The sequence below is a fragment of the Tiliqua scincoides genome, chromosome 3 (genome assembly GCF_035046505.1).
Source record: "Tiliqua scincoides isolate rTilSci1 chromosome 3, rTilSci1.hap2, whole genome shotgun sequence".
Lineage (NCBI taxonomy): Eukaryota > Metazoa > Chordata > Lepidosauria > Squamata > Scincidae > Tiliqua > Tiliqua scincoides.
This window is the reverse complement of record NC_089823.1, coordinates 116,174,483-116,198,296: the sequence shown is the minus strand read 5'-3', so window position 1 is coordinate 116,198,296 and position 23,814 is coordinate 116,174,483. Positions and strand designations below refer to the sequence as shown.

The 23,814-nt window shown below is 43.5% G+C and overlaps 1 protein-coding gene across 3 annotated transcripts in view; it reads right to left on the bottom strand.

Moving 5' to 3' along the window:
- DACH1 (dachshund family transcription factor 1) overlaps positions 1–23,814 on the bottom strand; it is a 471,956-nt gene that overhangs the window by 52,171 nt on the left and 395,971 nt on the right. For all 3 annotated transcript variants that reach the window (XM_066619755.1, XM_066619756.1, XM_066619757.1), the window contains one exon: positions 3,983–4,134. In XM_066619755.1, coding sequence (XP_066475852.1) covers positions 3,983–4,134 — 152 coding nt within the window. The remainder of the gene's footprint in view (positions 1–3,982; positions 4,135–23,814) is intronic.

The following is a 23,814-nucleotide window of genomic DNA, read 5'->3' as shown; positions in this document are numbered from 1 at the left end:
AGTCGTTGTCAGTTCAAAACGGCTGTTTGCACTTATAAGGGTAAATGTAGATGGGGAAGGGGGAACTGGAATAGTAAGTAGCCTGTCTCTGTATTCCTTTCTTCTAGAGCAGGGGTGCCCAAATCCTGGCCCGGGGGCCACTTGCAGTTCTTGGGGACTCCCAATCCGGCCCATGGGGATCTCCCAGTCTCCAATGAGCCTCTGGCTCTCTGGAGACTTGATGGAGCCCGTGCTGGCCCAACGCAACTGCTCTCAGTGTGAGGACAACTGTTTGACCTCTCAACTGAGCTGTGGGATGAGCGCTCCCTCCACTACTTAGTGTTTCACGTCTGTGATGCAGCTGTGGCAGCAAAGGAAAGGGTGGCCTTGCTTTGTGCAAGAACTTTTATAGGCCTTGAGCTATTGCAAGACCTTCATTCATTCATATAAGTTCCATCTCTAATATATTCATTTATGTAAACTTATTCAAATTTTAAATGTAAATTAATTATTTTTTTCCCTGTTCCCGACACAGTGTCAGAGAGATGACGTGGCCCTCCTGCCAAAATGGGAGAATTGGGCCTGTGAAGGGGGTAGAGATGGTTTGCTGCCACAGTCGGAAACCCTCCCTCCCATTCAAACATTGGTGCAGAGCCAAGGAGACTCATTTCCGCTGTCTGCCTAAGAGAAGGAAGTGAATACAGTAGCGGCCACGGTAGCTGCTGCACCCACAGGATCTGGTGGTCATCATTTTATGTAGATGCCGCTGGAGCCCTGGACGCTGCCAGCTTCAGGATTGGGCCCCAAGTCAGGCTGTAGATATAATTCATGTAATAACACACACACACACACACACACACACACACACACTGTTGTCCTTGAAAAGGTCAAAGTTGTTCTCGAAATTTTTAAATTATTTTTATGCAAAACATATTTCTACTTGTGAATTGCCTGTTTGCAATCCACAATTGCAAACATAGCAAGTGTTTTGAATTTGTGCCGTTCAGAATTTGCTTTAAGTAATTAGTAATTCCAAGCTTCTTGATATTCTTGCCACAAATAGCTTTTACATTATGCCCCACCGTAAACATGCAGGCAATAAAATAAATCTCCAGAACTGCTATATATTTAATAGAATATTTTATATCCTGCCTTTCTCAAGTGGACAGTTCTCAAGGCGATTCACAACAGTAAACAAAAGAGCACAGGATTAAAACAATAAATAACAAATATAACAACAAAGTTAGCATTAGTTGGGGTTCAAAATAACTTGTAACTTCTCCTTCTCATTAGCATTCTGAAGATAATTCTATTCTCACAAATGTTTGCAGAAGGTGATAAAAGATGGTGAATCCTGTCACTGCTAAACTGCAACTTTTGTTTGCTCTAATGCTTGCAAATTATTTTGCAATACTGTCTTCCTATCTTGTTGTAATACAGGAAACTCCCAAGAGCAGATGCAATCTCTTTGTTTCATATGTGACCTCATCTTGCATCATTAGCATTTTGTTCATAAGGAGATTATATTGGTATTTTAAGGTTTGTCTTCAAACTACCAAGATCTGAGAACATACTTCAGGTTCAATGAATTCATCTTATTTATTTAAATGCTTTGTTCACATCTTACAAAGAGCTCAGGATAAATAACACTGAATTAAAAACAGAAGTATAAACTGGTTAAGTAGTTTTAATTGATTAATTATATGGTTTTTAACCAATTAGGACTGCAATTCAAGACACATTTACTTGAGAGTAAGTACCCTTTAACTCAATGAGGCTTACTTCTGAGTAGACCTGCATACAATTGCAATGTAATTTGTTAAGTTGATTATACTGAAGCCAATGTTAATCATATAAGTCCCTCTTGCAGCCTGAAGTAGTAAAGCCAAGACTGACATTTGCCACCTTAGTAAAAACTAGGCATTAAACACCTTGAAGAAAAATCCAGCATACTCTTAACTCACAAGCCTGTCAATTAAATTGTCAATTTAAATGAATCGCAAATGAGGATCTTGTGAAGCTTTCGCTGATTAGTCTACAATTAAATCTTGCAGAGCTAGTTAAAAACATATATAAATGTTAAAAACATATATAAGAAACTTACTTAAATTTGCCAATTTGATTACTAATAAAGGAACAGCTATAGGCTTCCAGACCTCATAATCAACCACAGTGACTTGGCACCCAAACTCGAAATCAATTGACACCTATCAGTTGCCCTTTAATTCCTTTTAATCTTGCTCCAAATTAAATGGCACACAGGACAGTACCATATACACAAAGATTTCCTGAAAGACTCTTAGAAGAACCGACAGAATTACGTATTCTCTTTGCACAGCTCTGAAAATGAAAGCTACTTCTGGTGCAAAAGCACCAACAGAAATTGTTTTACCAGAGTCTAGAATTGGGGTTGGGTTCCCAGAACTGCACAGAGACATAGTATTTCTCTAGCAAGAATTCAGTGATACATGACCCCTCTAGCTGCTCTAGAACTGGAGAGAGAGGATGGATAAGGTCAGGCTGTAAGAAAACATTCAAAACTATTAAATTCAAAATCACAAGTTACAGTGCAATCCTATGCATGTCTACTCAAAGTATGTTCTACTGACTTCATGGCTTGCTCTCTGTTAAGCCTAAGACTGAAATCCTTTGCACACTTACCTGTGAGTAATCTCCATTGAGCTGAGTAGGTCTCACTTCTGATTGCACTGTTACCCACACAAACTAGACTTGGTTTTGTTTGTTTTTGCCTTTTGGCTACTATCCCAGTCTCAGTGATAACTATCATTGGAAATTGTAATAGTGCATGTAACTAAATCATTATATGCAAATGACAAATACCTAGTTATAATTTTTAACCTATTTCTATAGTCCCATTGTACAATTTTCCTCTCTGTATTTCTGCACAAATATGAATGTATGATTAGAATAAAGCAGCAATGTTTGTATGAACAAACAGTCATACTGCTTTTGATATATTATAGTTATATTAATTCTCTGGATGTCCTCTTGTCAACCTGTAGGTTCTGATGTGCAGAACAGATTTCTAACACTTCAACAGTCTGGACCAAGTCTGGAAGCAATGAAATGCAATGCTTGAAATTCAATGAAGCTATTCAAATTAGTAAACAAAGGAATACTTTTTTCCAGAGACGTTGTTGATCTAACCACTGTTATTGTTCTTCTGTTAATTGTACTGGAAGGCTTTTAAGAAGATGAGCTTCATGGAAAAATTTCATTTGGAGGTTTGTGCACACAAAGGCACAGCTGGGGAAAATATGTGATGGCTCTATTTTTTCTGCTCAACTATTGGTGCATACGACACAGCCATGTGGTGGCAAAAACTACATCTGCCATCCACATGACCAGTACATAGGAAAGCAATACCTTTTCCATCTCCTCCTAATCTTCACAGTGTAACAGTGCCAGAACCTTGAATAATGCTGAGTCGAACTGCGATATACATACAATAGACAAGCCAGCTGCTGCATAGGAAATCTGCATAAAATTTGATAATGCTTTTTGGAGTCTATGTTTGGAACAGGGTATTGAAATGAGTTTATTTGTAACAGAAATACTGTTTATGAATGCCATTTATATTAAGACATATTTTCTATAAATTAACATGTCATTTCCACAACGGCATTAAGTTTAAAATAACTATTTATTACAGCAGGTTTTCTCTATTTAGTACCATCAGAGAAGTTAAACAGATCACTACAAATCATTTTCCTCTAATAGAAAGAGCATTTTAGTCAACATTCTGGTGCCACTTTCAGCTAAGTCAGTATCAGTTCAGTATTATGAGCTATATTTTATGTACTGCATTTAAATGGTTTTATAAACTCATTTGATTACTGTGGTGCTTTTAATACTTTAAACTACTGAAAGAATTTCCCCCAGTCTTATGAACTAGTTAAAGTTCAATTGATTGTATTAATGTTGACAATTCAGTGACTAGTTTATCTGTGTTGTTTTACATTGATCTACAAGGAAGGCCTACCTGGATGTTAGTCAGAAGGGTTTCTATGGAGGACAATCCATCAGGAAATAGAAAAGGGGATGGAAAACCCGGAGGTAGCGGCTGCCCATGCCCAGTTAGCGAAAGTTTGTCAAGGCTGTCTCTTGCGGTTGGTGTGGAGAGCGGGGTCTCATCTGTATGTGATTGAAACAAAAATATAGAACAAGTTACGCTTGTCTGTTTTTATTAGACCTCAGTAATGGCTTCCCTAGTGGTTTCCAGAACATTTATTGCAAATTGGTTCCTGCTATCAGGAGAAAATGCTTTCTGCTGAATTTTCTTTAATGAAAAAGCTGTGGAGATACAACAAGATAACATTAATGAGTAACTTTATAAGCCTTTTAAATGCAGTCTCTAATGAGACTGAGTTTACAGTGCCATAGAATCTTTTTAAAACAAATATTATCTCACATATACTCGTGATAATATATTTAGACTGACTTTATGGGTACCTTCCCAATTATCTCATTTTAGTCTGTGTGCTGTTTGGATTGACAATAGACTATTTCCTAGTATGATACATATTTTATATTGCAGGGGTGTGTTTTATGTGAAGATGATTCTCATTTAGTTAACCCATAATCAACCATCTCTTTGATCCAGGAAAGGAATGTGAAAACAAATTCCCATGTTTCTTAGGTTCGTGCATGCATTTAAACAATTGTTGCAATAGGGTCTAAAAAGTCTTGCATCCAGCATTGTTCATGCATCACACACACACACACACCATTCAATACACAGATGATTGTGTCAACTCTGATACCACCAAACAACTATGTTGGAGGACTATGTTGGGGAAGGATGGGTCAGCTCCAAGAAGGGGGTGGGTTCAGCAGCAGCAGTGGCTGCCTAATCCTAGCCTCCCACCTAGACCTGATTCCATGGGCTGGGTCCATAAGGGCATGCACCAGCAACTTTGTATGTTCCCATACCCAGAGAAGACTTCTGTGACTACCCCCCCCCCGATGCAGTGCTAACCCCTCCAAATCTTCCTGATCCTGATCCCCCCCCCCCCACTGGATACAGCGTACTAGTTTTCAGTGGCTGCATTTGTGCCCCAGTCGCATGTGGATGCCCTCAGAATGCCTCCAGAAGGCTAAATCATCCTTCCAGTTTTTGGTTGAAAACCAGAAGTGATTTTTTTTTTTTTTAATTTCCAAAAGACTTAGAAGGCCTTCTGAGGGTTGGGAAGGCAGTGCTTGGATTCCCCAGCCCTCAGAAGGCCATCTGGACACGACCGGAGCACAGCTCCAGTCACATTCAGAGGGTTCAGGTCTGTCCAAATTCATGCATTCGAAACCCATGGTTAATTAAAACCATGGGTCCTGAATCCACGGATAGGGAGGCACGACCTGTATACATGGTGGCTGCAATATGCAGAAATATACAGCATATACATAAGGCAAATAAAAACATTTCTCATGCTGATGCTATGAATAATTCTCTCTAATCGCGGGCATGATCTTGCCAAAGGGCCTGTATGGTTAAGCGCCAAATTCTACCCAACTTACGAGCTCTGATGCAGCCGCAATGCAGCCCCAAGGAAAGGAGGCCTTTGTGACTGCCTCCCCACTGCAGAATGCAGTGCTTGCCCTGTTGGTGGGGCTGCACTGGCACTGGAAAGTAGAATATGATTGGGCCATCTGTATAGTTTTTTGTTGTTTTCAGCACAAATTTAACTTTTCTCCTGAAATGATTAGAAATTACTTAATGGTTTAATTATGGCTGGATCATGTTTGCCTATTTGAAGAGATACCAGCCTTCCTTATATGTGTGATGCACACACAGTTTCACTAACAGCCCAATCATAACTAAATTCCTGTGCAGTGATGCAGCTGCGCTGGTGCAGGCTGCACTGCATCCTGCAGGGGAATTCTGGCCGCCAGAGGTCTCCTCAGAGTAAGTGGACATTTATCCCCTTGCCCCTGGGTAAGCCCCTGCAGCCACCAGGGGCCAACTCGGTCTGCGCCAGCTATATCCCAGGCCAGATCTGCCTACCCCATCCCATTGCTGCCCTCCCCCCACCGGTTCCACTCCTTCCTGCCCTTCTCTGCACCAAATGTACCTGCTCAAGAGGGCATCCATGCAGTGCCAGAGCCACTGGGGCAGCAACGCCTTGCGTTGTCAGAAAGTGTTTTACAGTGCTTTTGCGACAGCATGCGCCGACCAAGCATAGGCTTCACCAGTGCAGCTGTTGGATAGAATTGGGACATAAATATTTTGTCAACAAACACAGGGCGCAATCCAACCCTTAATTTGGGCCGGTACAAGTCCCGTGTGCCGGCCCAGGAGGGTCGCAAACGTGCCATAAGGCACATTTGTGCCTCCTCAGGAGGAAGCCGGGCTGGCACTCAGAGAAGTACCAGCCTGCAGAGGCCAACACAAGCCTCTGTTCTGGCTTCCTCCACGTGGGTTGCGTCGGCCTAGCTGGGCCGACTCAAGGAGCACAGGTGGGGGGAGGCGGGGAGGATGCATTCCTGAGCGGAGGGAGAGGAGGCGATGGGTGGCCCTGGGGTGGGCGGGGAGTGGGATCCAGCAGTTATGCCAGATCCCAACCCCTGTTCCCTGGGGAGTAGTAGTAATAGTAGTAGTAAACTTTATTTATATCCCGCCCTTCTCCCCAAAGGGACTCAGGGCGGCTCACAACATATTAAAAACAGATTAAAAACATAATTTAACCACAAATAAAAACATATTAAAAACACATTAACATATACCCATAAAAACCATAGTCAGATAAAAAGTCAGATAAAAAGAGCAAAATGTAGCAAATCAGAGGAATCAGACCTGTAAAAATACTAAAAGATACAGAAAAGATGTTTAAAAAGGCCATGCACTCAGAAGGCTTCTTTAAACAAAAATGTCTTCAGGCCTCGCCGAAAAGTCTCAAGAGAGGGAGCCATTCTCAAGTCAAGGGGAAGGGAGTTCCATAATGTTGGTGCCACTACTGAGAAGGCCCTATTTCTTGCCGCCGCCCCACGTACCTCCTTAGGCGGCGGCACTTGTAAAAAGGCCTTCTCTTATGACCTAAGAGGACGAGCCGGATTGTACGGAAGTAGGCGATCTCTGAGATACCCTGGCACAGAGCAGTATAGGGCTTTAAAGGTCAAAACCACCACCTTGAATTGGGCCCGGAAACGAATGGGCAGCCAATGCAGCCCCTGGAGAAGCGGGCTGACAGAGTCAAACCGCCTAGCTCCAGTGACCACACAGGCCGCCGCATTCTGCACTAATTGCAGTTTCCGAACCGTCTTCAGGGGCAGCCCCACATAAAGCACGTTACAATAATCTAACCTCGATGTCACCGTGGCATGGATCACCGTGGCCAGGTCTGCACGATCCAAGTACGGCCGCAGCTGGCGCACCAGCCGAAGCTGAGCGAAGGCCTCCCTAGCCACAACCACCACCTGGGAATCCAGGAGCAGCTGCGAATCCAGGTGGACCCCCAAGCTGCGGACCTGCTCCTTCAGAGGGAGTGCAACCCCATTCAGAGCAAGCCGATAGTCCAGTACCTCCATTGAGGATTTCCGAACCAGGAGAGCCTCTGTCTTATCCGGATTTAATTTCAGCTTATTAGCCCCCATCCAGATCCTCACTGCTTCCAGACAGCGCTCTAGGCCCTCAACTGCCACCCTGGAGTCTGGAGGAAAGGACAGATAGAGCTGGGTGTCATCAGCAAATTGATGACACCCCACTCCAAACCCCCGGATGACCTCTCCCAGCGGTTTCATGTAGATATTAAATAGCATGGGGGACAGAATTGAACCCTGTGGCACCCCACACCTCAAGGGCCAGGGTGTCGAACAGGCATCCCCCAGCACCACCATCTGGGACCAACCCTCCAAGTAGGAGCGGAACCACCGCAAAACAGTGCCTCCAACTCGGCCAATCGGCCCAGAAGGATACCATAGTCGATGGTATCGAACGCCGCCGAGAGGTCCAGCAGGACCAATAGGGACGCACTCCCCCTGTCTAGTCCCCGGCGTAGGTCATCCACCAAGGCGACCAAGGCAGTTTCCGTCCCAAAGCCCGGCCTGAAACCAGATTGAAAAGGATCCAGATAATCCGTTTCATTCAAGACCCTCTGGAGTTGGGCCGCCACCACGCACTCAATTACCTTGTCCAGAAACGGGATGTTGGAGACTGGCCGGTAGTTATCCAACACCGTGGAATCCAGGGAGGGCTTCTTCAGGAGGGGGCGAACCACCGCCCGTTTCAAAGCGAGTGGCAACGTCCCCTCCATCAAGGAAGAGTTAACCACCCTCCCCGTCCACTCAGCCAGTCCACCCCGGGCAGCTCTTATTAGCCAAGCTGGGCAAGGGTCAAACAGGCAGGCAGACGGCCTCACACTCCAAAGGAGTCTGTCCACATCCTCAGGCGGTACAAGCTGAAAAGAATCCCACAACACTGGACAAGCAGTTACCAAGGGGACATCGTCAGACATTGTCAATGTGGCATCCAAGTTGCGATGAATACGATCAAGTTTCAAGTTGCTCTGCTCTCGTCAAACTTGCGCCACCTTCGGAGGTGGTACAAGTTCGAGGAGACCCATAGGGGCCAGCAGCCCTTACCCGGAGGTAAGGGGAAATGTTTCCCCTTGTCTCTGGCTGAGCCACTTATGGCTCCTATCCTGTGCTGGATACAGCGCAAGCCTCTTGGCTTGCCTGTTCCAACACAGGATAGAATTGCACCCACAAGCTCTTAAGCTTAGGAAATAATTGTTGTTAAAACGTATACATTATCACTACATGTAAGCAATGCTTGTAAAAACCCCTATATCAGTGGTTCTCACACATTTAGCACTGGGACCCACTTTTTAGAATGAGAATCTGTCAGGACCCACCAGAAGTGATGTCATGACTGGAAGTGACATCATCAAGCAGGGAAATTTTTAACAATCCTAGGCTGCAATCCTACCCACACTTACCCAGGAGTAAGTCCCATTGACTATCATTGTTAAAAGAATATACATAGTAGCTTGTTAAAAGTACAGGTCTGTAACATACCCCCAGATGCAGGTAGCATCAAGTCTAATGCATTAAAAATAAAATATTGAAATGAATGGGAACCCACTTGAAATTGGCTCACGACCCATTGAGTGGGTCCCGACTCACCCTACATTGTTTTCTCCAATCAACAGCAAGAATAACTTAACATGCAATCCTATGCATGTCTACACAGAAATACGTATCAGAGTTCAATGGGTCCTATGCCTGGGTAAGTACACATCAGATTGCAGTGTTAAACACTCAAGGAAAAAAAAGGACACTGAATTGCATTCATTCCATACAATGACAGACATCATTGGTGCTGATAAACAGCACTGAACCATAGTGAAGAAACAGAGAGCTGAACTTATCTTGAACTTATTTTAATGAATATTTAACTAAGGAAAAATAATCTGACGTAAAGTGACTTTGTTTTCAAGATGTCCCCTGTGAAATAAACTTTGAGTGTGAGCATGTTTGAAGCAAAACAAATGTACATATCATACACAGGAAGAGTGGATATTTGTGGATGTGAGATAAGCCATGATTGAGGGTATCTTGAAAAAAAGATGTTTTTAAAGGGAAAACACACACACACACACAGAGTAGATATTAGCCAATTAAAACATAACCACAGATCACAGTAGCAAAATTATATGGCCCCTGCCATTAAACTATTTTAAAAACGCTTCCAAGAACTTCAAATAACAATGCTGTGATATACTCATGCTTCTAACAAACCATTAACACCATGTTAATGTGAATATGCATTTTTCTGGCTAAAGGTTCAAATCTGTAAATATATCCAAAGGAGGCAATTCACTTTTCTTCCATAAGCCCTTGTCAGGAGCATTTTTTCTGCTTAGGAAAGCTACTGCAGTAACTGTTCAAGTGGGGACATTAAAGCATTAAGTCCAAAGCAATCCAAAATTCATAGGGCTTAAGCCCCACAGAAGACATTTTGTATACATTTGCAACAGAAAATACTTGTATTCCACATACCCTAACATTAATAATCTAACCACTGTTGAGAAAAAAAAATTAAAACACACTCTTGTTTTGCAACTAGCACAGAAAAGTTAGAATACAACAGCCTACAAGTTCTATGTGTCTGGAATATTTGAGGCAGCTTGCCTGGGGGGGGGGGCAGATAGCTGTGAACCTAGAGCAGTATTTCCAAAACTGTGGGTCAGGACTCACCAGTGGGTTGTGAGCTGATTTTTGGTGGGTCGCAAAACATGTTTGAAACATTAAAAAGAAAACTTTTTAAGCACCCTTGACCATTTTTTGCAGAAGAAAATCGTTAGCAGGTATAAAGTAATCTTCATACCCCCCCATGTGACATGTGCTAATTTTCTTTAGTAATTGGTGTTCTATAGATCATGCGTGTGTGTGACACGTTCCAATTTTCTTTAGTAATTGGTGTTCTATAGATCATGCGTGAACCCAGTTTCAGCCTTTTGCCTGGCCTGGAAGTCCCTAACTGCACTTCTTGCTGTCCAGTTCAGCCTTCTGGGTACCCCAGAATAACTATAAAAGTTTGGGGGAACAGTCCTTAAACTTGAGTATAGCAAATATCTACACACACATATGATATGTAGCGGCCTCAGGAGCACAGGACCCCAATTATTATTAATAGTGTATTAATTATTATTCATAAATACAATATTATTTCTTTCTAGGTTTCTTTTTTTGTGTAGTGAGTTGCGATAGATTGTCGTTTTTAAAAGTGGGTCCCAGTGCGAAAACATTTGGGAAGCAGTGGCCTAGAGTCATCTTGTTGCTGACCTGCAGCTATGCAAGTCATCGTGACTGAATGCAGATATATAGTTCCTTGGTTTCTACAAAATGCTGGCACTCATGCTACGCTAGTAAAACATGTGAATAACTTTATGCTGGATAATCTCTTGTACCATTTGTGACCCACCAAGACAAATACAGCCTGCTAGTCAAATAGCCTATAAGGGGCTTGCTAAATATGCTGCTTCCCAGGACTATGCAAGCATCACGGTTGTCATGCAAGTATATGGCCTCCCTGGGCTCCTTCCCAGGGAACAAGACGTGAGGCAGAGGGAGAGATCTCGGGAGTCTGAGCCCAAGAGCAACGAGTGGAAAGAAGGGGCAAGGAGCCCTTCAGGGCCGAGGGAGGGCCAACCTCCTATGGGGCAGTTCTCAGAGGCTAGATTCAGTAGCCCCCTACAGGAGAGGGTGCCTTCTGATGTCAGGGTAGAACCCATCCAGCTGAACTACCTCATTGATATACTTCCCACAGGGAGAAGGGGGTCGCTGGGCCACTGGCAACTCTCCCTGGAGGTGACATGGGTCCCAGGTCTTCCCGCCAAGCCCCAGCAGGGGGGAAACAGCACCTTTGGGCTCCAGAACCAAAGGGGGTCGTGTTGATGACTGATGTATGCTAGACCCTGTGACGTAACAGGGCCTAAGGAATGTAAAGAACTTGATCAGAATAAAACAGTGGTGTCACCCCATACCGAGGACTGTGAGACTTCTTCCTGGGTGGGGTAAGTGCCAGAGGCGTTGTAACCTTCTCCCACTTGACCCGCCCCTAGGATCCAATCCTCGGGGGCGTGCAGATGAACGTAATAGTCATTTATGACATATTATGACATTGGGCATATATGACATTCAGCCCCATGCTACCCAACTGTTTCTTAGCTCTCTGTGACAGAGAATTTTCCCTTCCATGCCTATCTTAAAGGTTCAGAGGCCTTCTTACATCAGATGCCATCTTGGTTCTTTAGCTTCTTGTCAGCAAGCAGACATACCAATCTTTGAACCAGCCCCTGTCCCTTTAAAAGCAGTAATTTGCTACAGCAACTGCAGGTGATAATATCTAGCTGCTCTGTGTCATGAAACACTGCATCTTCTGATTCCTGTACATCAAACTGCTGTTACAGAGACAGGATCAGGCCAACCCTATTTATTCTATCTCAAGCCTTTTCCTAAGGGTGTTGTTCTCCTTTATTCACTCCATTGCTTCGCCTGCCCCTTTCTTTCAGAGACCCTGCTTTTGGAATATTTGCCAGTCATGTACCCCAACTTGTAAGATTTCCTCCCAGTCAGATTTTTACAACTGAATCCTACTGAAATTCCTCCGTGCCAATGCATTAGGAAATTCCCGTGTGTTAATGCAGTACAGTGCACAGCTTGCACTGTATCCTGTGGGAAATTTGCAGTCTGGAGACCTCCTCAAGGCAAGTGGACAGGGAAAGCCCCAGCTGTGGCAACAGGTCAAGTTGGATTGCTAATCGCTGGCACAAGTGGATCCATGTTAGTGGACATGGCTAGCGCAGACGGGGGATAGCATACAGGGTGCACCAGCCCCCTCCTACACCCTGCTCCACCTCCTCTGCCTTCCCCTCCACTGCTAGGTGCAGAATTCACCTGCTCTGGCACCTGTGGAGGCCTGCATTGGCACCAGCAGGATGGCACAGGCCTTCTCGTCAGAACTGCCAAGTTCTGATCGGTCACAACATGGTTTATGACACATTTCTCACAGTATGTGCTTGGTGTTATGCTAGCTCTGCTAGCTGTTCTGAACAGCTCCTCTTAATAGGACCTGTGAGAAGTTTTAATACCAGACAAACTGGCAACTGTTCCTTTCCTCACAGAAGGTGGACTGTAAACATTTTATTGTTGAGAGCTTTGTTCTCTAAGCAGTCTGAACAGTCAGGTAACAGGACTGCTGTTTATTGTCCTAATGTTAAGTAGCAAGAAATTCTGAAGAATGAATGAATCAAACTCTATATTCATAATCAAAGGGGACTTTTCCTGGATTTGTTTCTTTCACCCTCATTCTTCCTCAAGAAAACTGGCAATATGAATTTGAAAACTGTACATTTCAGATCAGAATGAGGAAGATTTGAGAATAATCACAAGCTGAAACATAAGGCAGCTGTGACATTTGCTAGACACCTACTCACCTGGCAGGAGTAACTCACGGTCCCCCACTGCTTCTCTCTCTCTCTCTCTCTGTCTGTCTTCCAGGATTTGTCATCACATTAATCATATTCATATAAATGTGTATTTGATGGTACAACTATTTGCTTGTTCAAGCAGAAATGTAGAATATTTTGAAGAATCAAAAATATGTTTGCCAAATTTAAGTGAGACTTTGATTTCTCCTTTCGTTTTAATTAAGTACTTGAAATGCCATGTGAAGGGCAAGAATTGACATCTTTTTTTGTCATTAGGTGCATATTAAAAAAAGGTTTTTGACAAGTGTTAGATTATGAGAAAAAAATTATTTACCCCCCAAAACAAAGCCTCAAGGAGAAGAAAGTTCTTGAGTAAAACAGCTGGTATTTTGCAAATCTCAAACGATGAAGACATAACACTAATAAGCAGAAACTTTTGGATATTACAAATACTTTTCTTGCTTTATTGTAAACATGTTTCAAATTTCAACAGAAAAAAAAAACCAAGTGACAGATTTAGAAATACAAATGTAGATACCGATAGGTAGCTACAGATACTCTAGCAAGCAAGCGTGTAATTTTGTACAAAAGGAAATCTACTATTTCCTTACTTAACAGAAATTTATCTAATGATTGTTCAAAGTTAATAGGCAAAATATCAAAAGGGGAGAGGGGAAGAACCCTAACAAAATAAGACTGAATATGTAGTTAGATTCTGAAACATACTGGATTATGCTTCAGAATTTGACTGAGAACAGATGCATACAATCTGCAGTTTAACTTCCTGTATATTAATCCAATTAGAAGATAGTTATTCCAAGTTAGAGAAGGAGATCTGTGTGCAGAAGCAGGGTTCTGTGTAGGTACCAGCAACATAAATTTAATTTGGTAGACATTTAAATGCACACTTGCATGTAGAAGTCACTAATCTATATCACATTGCTTTCTGTGTGATGTATATTTGGCTGCACATTCAAACAGACATTCCCATACACATTTGGATGTGGCTGGGGATATGTATCTGAATGTACATTCTAAATTTCTGTGTTGTATCTTCACAATATTCTGGAACACAAATGAAGTTTCTTTCATATTCCAGAACTCTCAGTGGATACCAAATCCGTGGAAAAATAGCTTTAAAGACCAATTTCCAGATATCTTGCTCTTCCATTGCCATTCCAGAATGCATTGGTATAAAAACTGTACAGCAGTGGTCCCAACTTCGGATAAGGGTACCCCCAGGGGTACTTGCCAGGACATTTAGGGGTACATGAAAAAAACTGAATAATGGCAGAAAAAGGCAGGTTAGTATTAGAATGCCTTGTGGAGCTGGCATTAGAATGCCTTGCAGGGCTAATACGAGGGGTACAATTGATGGAAATGCACTGCCAAGTCAAAAAATGTTGGGAATTGCTGCTATACTGCATTTAGCCACTAGATGGGGTGGATAATGGAATCTAATGCAATGTTTCTCAACCAGTGGTATGGGTACCAAAGTGATACTTGAGATGGTGTCTTGTGGCACTCATAGGGCCCCTGGACACCTGCCGCCTGGCAGCGAGACCAGGAACACAACACAGCAGACAGCTGTAGGAGGCTCCAAAGCATGCATTTCCACATTCCTATCCACCCTGATCCTTTTACTGGTGTATCATGTTGCATCTGGCCTCCCGAACCAGACGTAACTGGCAATGATGTCATCACCTGATACTTCCGATGGTACTTCAAATAGGTGGACCACGTGAAGTGGTACCATGGAGGACAAACCTTGAGAAACACTGATGAAGTGGAATGAAATTATAAATTAATTTACAGCACAAAGGTGGGAAATTGGATTTTGGTGCTTTTTCATTGTTATAAGCCATTTAAAGGTTGACCTTGGTATCAGTGGTGAGTCAAATCAGTGGATATTGAGGTCCCATGAAACCACTGGGAGAGGTCATCCGGGGGTTTGGAGTGGGGTGCCATCAATATGCTGATGACACCCAGCTCTATCTCTTCTTTCCTCCAGACTCCAGGGTGGCGGTTGAGGACCTGGAGCGCTGTCTGGAGGCAGTGAGGATCTGGATGGGGGCTAACAAGCTGAAATTAAATCCGGATAAGACAGAGGCTCTCCTGGTTAGGAAATCCTCGATGCAGGTGCTGGACTATCGGCTTGCACTGAATGGGGTTGCACTCCCTCTGAAGGAGCAGGTCCGCAGCTTGGGGGTCCACCTGGACTCGCAGCTGCTCCTGGATTCCCAGGTGGCGGCTGTGGCTAGGGGGGCCTTCGCTCAGCTTCGGCTGGTGCGCCAGCTGCGGCCGTACTTGGATCGTGCAGACCTGGCCACGGTGATCCATGCCTCAGTGACATCGAGATTAGATTACTGTAACGCACTCTATGTGGGGCTGCCCTTGAAGACGGTTCGGAAACTGCAATTAGTGCAGAATGCGGCGGCCCGTGTGGTTACTGGAGGTAGGCGGTTCGACCCTGTCAGTCCGCTTCTCCAGCGGCTGCACTGGCTGCCCATTCGTTTCCGGGCCCAATTCAAGGTGCTGGTATTGACCTTTAAAGCCCTATACTGCTCTGGACCAGGGTATCTTAGAGATCGCCTGCTCCCGTACAATCCGGCTCGCCCTCTCAGGTCATCAGAGAAGGCCTTTTTACAAGTGCCGCCGCCTAGGGAGGTACGTGGGGCAGCTGCAAGAAATAGGGCCTTCTCAGTAGTGGCACCAACGCTATGGAACTCCCTTCCCCTTGACTTAAGAATGGCTCCCTCTCTTGAGACCTTTCGGCAAGGCCTGAAGACCCTTCTGTTTAAACAGGCCTTCTGAGTTCTTGGCCTTTTAACATCTTTTTAACATCTTTTAATATTTTTTTTTACAGGCCTGATTCTTTTATGACTTGCTGCTGCTCTATGCTCTTTTTACCTATTTTTACTCTGACTGCTGTTTTTAGTATGTGTTAATATGTTTTTATTTGTTTTTAAATTGTTTTTAATATGTTGTAAGCCGCCTTGAGTCCCTTCGGGGAGAAAGGCGGGGTAGAAATAAAGTTATTATTATTATTATTATTATTATTATTATTATTAGTGTAGACCCATTCTTTACCATTTTGCTTGTGTTAACTGCGTTTTAGGACATTTTTCTCAGTGTTGTGGTAATCCAAGCCTGCAGAATTTATAACCCACCAAGTGAAGTGTCATCCATCTGATGCTGTGTGCTTGTTAGGTAACAATCTACCTAATGAGCCTAGAGATAACCAAAGCCTAAATCAGTTTTCCATTCAAATCTGAGAGTTTTCAATGTAGAGTCATAAAGGGGCAACTGTGCACTAGAAAAGCAAATCAGACATTCTACTTCTAAAAAGAACCTGAAGGTCTGAATCCTCCTCTTTGAAGGGACAGATAGTATTTCCAGTTTAACATATTGGTCCATTTCATCAATATTTTAGTCAGTGTACCATGATACCCGTAAAAAGGGAGTTGAAAGATCCTATCCCAATTCTTCTGAGGAGAAACAAACTCTCTTACCTGGATGCCTGCCTGAATGTAGCTGAGTGGATGGCTAGCACAGTAAGCAAAATTCAACCCAGATGTTCAAGTCCAATTTCTGTCTGGAACATTTGTATACTTTGTCCATGGGAGACCTAGCTTTGTCAGAGTTTAGTGGGCAAGTCCCACTGAAATATATAGGACCTGCTCACGAATGGGTGCTCTTGCATAGTTTCTGATTATTTCAAAGACACTGGAGCAGGAGGACTTCCCAGCGGATTGTGCCCTAATTCACATATTCATCCATGCAGTTATCACAGATGTCACTCTTGCTTGCTCATTATTTCATTTTTTTTGTTTCTATTATCTACCTTTCATAGAAATGCCAAAACAGCTAAAAAGAACTAGCAATGCTAATCAGTGTGCTCATAAACAAAATTCAAAATGAAATCAGTATGCAGTTTTACACCTGATGTGATTTTTGTGGCAAATGCATTCATCAAATGTCTGAAATAAGCTGACAAAATACATCCATTAGCAAGTTTCCCATGGTATTTTTGAGCTAGATGTTCACTGAGAAAATACTGTAGACACAAATTTTAACTCTAATTTTTCAATGCAACATTAAAGGGTTTCAGATCAAATGCAACCCATAGTCCCATCCTGTTCAACTCTCCAGCACTGATGCAGCTACAATACAGCTCAAAGTTAAGGGAACAAACATTCCCTTATCTTGAGGAGGCCTCTGAAATTTCCCCCCCTCCCCCCGTCCCAAAGCAAGACACAGCACCTTTGGCAATGGCTGCTTCAGCACTGGAAAGTTGGATAAGACTGGGCTCTCAGTTATATTGTTTCTGCTCCAGCAACACAGGTTATCCTCTCATGTACGGCAACTGTGCACCTTTAATGCATTAAATAATTTCATATATCTGAAGACGCCAAAATAACTTGGTTTTGCATGTAACAGGAAGACAGTAGCCCTATGTTACATCATCATAGCTGCAATGGATTGGGAGGAAATATTACAATGTCATTGATGAATTAAGTATGACTAGAAGGAAAAACAATTTTTTCACAATGCTTGTCCCACAGTTCTAGTACTTTTTGACTTCCTGAGGTGGTTCATCACCTCATATTATGTATCAATAAAGTTTTCAGTATTCATATAATTAAACCAGATATTTTGTTGAACATAATTTCAAAGAATGAAGAGATTAATTTAAAATATTGCATATGATGAGAAGCAATTAACATGCTAATTTGTTTCTATATAATCACTGGTAAATGTCTCTAAGGGCGCAATCCTATCTTGCGCTGGAACTGGCAGGCCAAGAGCCTTGTGCAGTATTCAGTGCAGGATAGGTGCTCAAAGTGGCTCAGCCAAAGGTAAGGGGAAACTTACCTCTGGATAAGCCACCCTAGCCCCAATGGGTCTCCTCGGACTTGCGCCACCTCCTGAGGTGGCACAAGTCCAAGGAGAATGGAGCGGCTTGAAGCCACTCCATGTTCCTCGGGAACAGGGGTTGGGATCCAGCATAACTGCTGGGTCCCAGCCCCACCTCCCACTCCCCAGCTGCCCACCTCTGGGGCCGCCCACCGCTTGCCCTTCCCCCACCCCCAAACGCATCCTCCCGCCTCCTCCCTTCCCATTCCAGAATCTTGCATCAGCCGAGCGTTGACTGAGGAGCACGAGCTCGGCTGACGCAAGGTTAGGTGCCTCCATGGGCGCGGAGGCTTAAGTCAGCCTTTGCGCACCAGCCTAGCCGACTCACAAGGAGGTGCAAACATGCCTTACATGCCTAAGGTTTGTGACCTTCCTGGGCCAGCACAAGGGACTTGCTCTGGCCTAAACAAAAGTCAGGATTGTGCTGTAACTCAAATACAAAAGCTATTTTTTGATTGAAACAGATATTCCAGAAGCAAACAAATACATTCCAGTTTAAAACATATGTTCTTAACTTAAGTACCAGCCTTTTATAAATATAACATTCTATCTGTCTAATTAAAATATTAGGCAATCTCCGACTTAGATTCCTAGAACCTTAATCTAAAGGGCATATGAGGCTCCATGTTTAATATACAGCCCAATCCTTTGAGCTGTTGCCAGAACATGCTTTTTGGAAGTTGCAAAAGATGCTCTGGAGGACCACAGAGCAGCATACTTCCGGCCACTGCCAAAAAGCCCATGAAGGCCCAGCACGAGGTAGTAGGAAGAGTAAGTCCCGCTGATGGAGAACAGTCGGGATGGATGTAATGGGAGAAATATTAAAATATAATTGTGACATATTAGATTTTAGTGACAGGATTGGGTCATTAGTTACTGGAAGCAATAACTTTATGAAATGTCTATCAGGTGTTCTATAGACTCAAATGTGTTGTTCAAACTAAATTGGTATAGTGGAAATATCCTCAAAGCTGTGCTGTGTGGCAGCCTAGTATCGGGGAACAGTTTTCACACTGACTTATCTGCAAAACTGGCCCAAACTCTTTTTATGCTTGAGAGCATACCATAAGGTGCCCTCCTATGCTTCCCAGACCCTGGGGATGTGAAGTCTCCATCTTCAATTTTCCTTCCCCTACATTCTATCTGTTGGCATGCAAAGCATGTTGAGACTGAAGTCATCCACAGTTTCCTTCCTCCAGAGCTTCCCCTCTCCTCTTCCCACTGACAGCTTTCACCAAACATGCCTCTATTCCTCACTAGCAGTGGTGGCAATGGCTTCTTTGCCATGTTTCTGCATCTATGTGATAAACCTACTTGGTCACTCCTCTTCTGCTGTCTTTTCAAAAGTCAGGATAGACTGGAATAAGAAAGTGTGGTTTCCCCCCTGCTCCCTTTTCCCTAGCCAAGTGGCAGACACAGCAGCAACTGTCATCACCGCTAGGTCTTCACAGGACAGACCTTTTAGGCAGTGGCGGTCCCGCCAGTCCTGGCAATTTAGGCAGTGGAGGTCCTGGCTTCCACCAGGGTCACCCCCATTTGCTGCTCTCCTCAACCCTGAATTGCAGTGATGTTATTTTCATCGGAATTACTTCTGTACTACCTCCTTTTCCTCTTAAAAAAAAAAGGGGGGGGAGAGACAGCCCAGGCTCCAGTGAAGCTTTTTGTGGAGCTGGAAGTGGTGCCCAGGATGCAAGTGCTGCTAGCATTCTGGAAGCGGCACTCAACTACTGGGTGCTGCTTCAGGCAGTGCCAAAAAGCTCCAATGGAGCCATTCATGCCACTTAGCAGTGGTGCCAAAGGCTCTATCGGAGCTAGAAGCAGCATGTACCTCCTCTGAAATCAGAGGCAAGTGCCACTTCTGGCCAGCTACCCTTTCTGAAAGGGGAGGAGAGGAAGGCAGCCTTCAGATGCAGTCAGGAACCGTGCAGACAGTGGCTGCAGGAGCACAGCCACTGTCAATGCCGTTCCCTGCCAATCTGAGGGCTGTTCACCTCTCCTTCCCAAGAAAGGGGAGGAGAAGAGGGTAGCCCTCAGATCAGCACAGAATCATGCTGACAGGTGGGGGAGAGTGGGTTGAGGCACTGCCCCCCAAGCCTGGGGCTTGGAGCATCTGCCCCCACTGCTCCTCCGGGTACGCCACTGCTTTTAGGCGTAATCATTATTTCATGTAAATTGAGAGTGAACTCTAGAGCATACTCAGTGATGCCTCTATAGCTTCATATTGCACAGGAAGTATGGGTGGTTGTCTTTCAAGGAAGTCTGTCTGCCCTGAGGATGCAATCCTCAGTTGGCCTTGGACTGGCTCAAATCCCTTGTGCTGGTCTGGAGGTGTTACAAAAGTGCCATAAGAAACTTTTGCACCACCTCAGGAGTTGGGAGGCCGGTGCACAGACATGTGCTGGTCTCTGGAGGCCAAATCTGACACCGTTGCACTGGTAGAAAGGTGAGTTTGCGCTGGCCATGTTGGCCTGGTGCAGGGGTCTGGGAAAGGCAGGGGGAAGGCAGGTGGTGGGCGGGCCCATGGACAGCCTAGGGGGTGGGGCCAGGATCCTAAACACACTCCCAGGCAATCCGCTGCTCAGAACTGCACCACGTCTTTAAGTGGCACAGATCCAAGTAACCCCATTGGGGCTGCTGCCACATTACCCAGGGCAAGGGGTATCAATTCCCCTTGCCCATGGGTGAGCCTCAGCTAGCCCCAACCCTGCACTGGTTATGGGGCAGGCCAACTGGCCTGTCTGCTCCAGCAGGGGTTAGGACTGGGCTGGAAACTTCCTGTTGAGAAGCCATGACAAGCTTCTCTGGAAACCAGTTATATGGAACTGTATTCTGGAAACACTGCTGCATGGTATTGATTTGGGCTGTTTCTATTTTAACAGGTGTGTGAACCATTCAGAAACTGTCTTACCAGAAAAGACTGTTGGGATACTAGGCTCCTTAATATGTGAAGATATACAGCCCAATCCTAGGCATGTCTCCTCAGAAGTAAGTCCCATTGAGTCAATGGGGCTTACTCCCAGGAAAGTGTGGTAGGATTGGGCTGTAATGCCAGTATACATTACCAGTAACCAGTACAAAATAATTTCCTTTATGGAGGTAACAAGGTCAGGTGCATTGAGTAACAACAAAGCAAACAGAGAGAAAAACCCATCATCACACTCTGCAAGATGGTGTGGAAAAAGGCACAAGAAAATAATTCACAGGTGGCACTGTCGCAGTGCAAGTGGTATTATGGTTTGCTGTGTTTTTGTGGTCTGAATTATTTCAATTGACCTATGGCATTTACAGTACCCTATTCGTGTATGGCAGAAATGCACATGCCAGCCATTTGTGCTCTAGGCATGAGAAGCCTGAATGCCCAGACTCTAGGGAGTGGATATGTCTATGGGAGAAAGACACTGAGAGACTACCTGTTGAAGTAGTGAGTGGCACACTCACACTACTTCGTGAGTGAGCCAAGCTATATATGCTTTTTATGGCTAGGGGTTGGTAGGGAAGGGTGTGGAAAGTCTTATTAATATGCTAAGAGGATTGCCTAGTAGCAGGTGGGCGGGAGGAGGATGGAGCATGCTATTCTTTTTGGAGATTTTAAAACATTCTGAAGTATCAATGGAGCCATCTGCTTTACCGGTCACTGCTTCTTAGTGATTATACCGTAACACAGCATTAGTACAATATTGAATTGTACTATTACATAAGAGCTGTTCAACCTAATATATAACTGTCAGTGAAAAATGACGTTCTTTGTGATATCAAAATAAAGCTTATTTCAATAGTTTTATGAATGCAGCATAAGAAAATAATCAACAACAATTTATTTGGTGTGCCCATGAAAATGAAGACAAATGGACAGAAACATAAATATAGCTCATATTTTGTAAGTGTGAATGTATGTCCCTTGCTAACTGCCCCTTCCCCCAAAATCCAAGTCGGAAGATGAAGTGAAAAGCCCACTACCCTCTGCCGGAATGCTGGTCTTGGTTATGAGGTAACTTGATTCTTGGGTACAAAAATAAACCATTTTCAACCATTCCTAGTAATCACGTGTCTTAGGCCACGTGTACTAAATTTTAGCTCTCTGGATGGCCTGGAAGTAATCTTGGCCATTTGGAAGAAATACATTTTTGTGTACAAATGTGTAATTTTCAGACCACTTAAAAAAAAAAGTAATTGGAGTGCTTGAGATTACGTGTAAGTCAAACACCAGCTTTGTGGCTGGCCTGGAAATACTGTACCTCATACATTTGTAGGTGAAGTTTGTGTGCACTGTTTTGAAAGAAAAGTAGTACAAATGTCCATTTTCAGGTTTTTCTAGTAACTAGGGTGCCTTGTACACATTTACCAAGTTTTGGGAAACAGAAAATTCCCTAGCAATGCTAATTTCTTTGTAAGTAACTCTATGAAGACTGAACACATATATATTCTCAGAATACCTAGGAACTCAGTTCTTTGGAGAATAATGTTAGTCAAAGTAACATATTCAACCTAAGCAATACAACCCTTAGGCATTCTATCCATTTCCATGTCAGACTTAGGAAAAGTGATAAAATGTAAAACAGCCTTACATTCCTTCTGGGGTATTATATGTAATTCCTAGGAATTCTATGGATTGGGATAGACAATGTTCACTAAAATCATAGATAAGAGCAATTAAAGATTTTATGTGACTAAATTTAAATATTTTTATTATTAATAAAACAATTAAAAAGGAATACAAACTTCTTGTTTTGCATAACCAATGTACACTTTTCCCTCTTTATCAGTATGTTCACTATAAGGATTTTCACTTGTCTGTACTGTGCATATTAAGACCATCCCTTTGTATCCATACCAAGTTTTTAGACATAGGTTCTTGTATTTAAAATTTGGACAGAACCACCCAAAACATATAGCAATATTGCATTGTGTATAAAACATATTTTCTTTCCATAAACTCCATATGGTAGGCAGAAGTTTGACACAAACCATAAGAGGGTTTTGTGTATGTTCATTTATAGTGAATTAATATTTTATCTGCCTCAGATACACACACACAAAATACACACACACAAAAATCCAGATGGATTTTAAATAGAAAAAGATTTAATTATTTAATCAATGGAGAATGATATGAGAATGTTGAATTGGTTGTTTTATTTTTAAAAAAACAAGCAAACAAAATATCCCTCAACTGAAGAATTTTAGGAATTTTTCTGATGCCTCTGACAATCTGATAGACATACAGCCCAATCCTGAGCTGCCTGGGGTGCACAGCTTCGGTGGCGCCGAAAACGGCTGCAGCCAGATCCTGCGCACACACATATGATATGTAGCAGCCTCAGGAGCACAGGACCCCAATTATTATTAATAGTGTATTAATTATTATTCATAAATACAATATTATTTCTTTCTAGATTTCTTTTTTTGTGTAGTGAGTCGCGATAGATTGTCGTTTTTAAAAGTGGGTCCCAGTGCAAAAACATTTGGGAAGCAGTGGCCTAGAGTCATCTTGTTGCTGACCTGCAGTCATCGTGACTGAATGCAGATATACACTTCCTTGGTTTTCATAACAGTTAGTCTGTACAAAAGATCAGATCATCAAGGGTTAGCTATGCCCACCTGCAACCTTCTCCAGACAGGCAGCTGCATGGAGTTCAGACTAGCTCTGTTGTCTTTTCTTGCTGAAGTGTGTGAGAGGAGAGTAGGGTGGGTTTACCTCACTCCCTTGGTGCAGTACCACAGCTCTCTCCTCCTTCACCTCCTCTAATGGCAAGTGGAGGGAATGCTAGGAGCCTAGCATTCCATTAAGTGGTGACAGTGGCACAGGACATAGAGGGAGAGAGGTAAATGAGGGAATTACCTCTAAAGCAGGGTCAGGGAGGGGGCTTATTTCTTTCCCCTGGCATTCAGTATCACTGCTTCTGGTGGCTACATAGGGAATGCAGAGGAGGGTGCAGTGGCAGTGCTGGAAGTGAAGAGAAGGATGGCTTCTCTC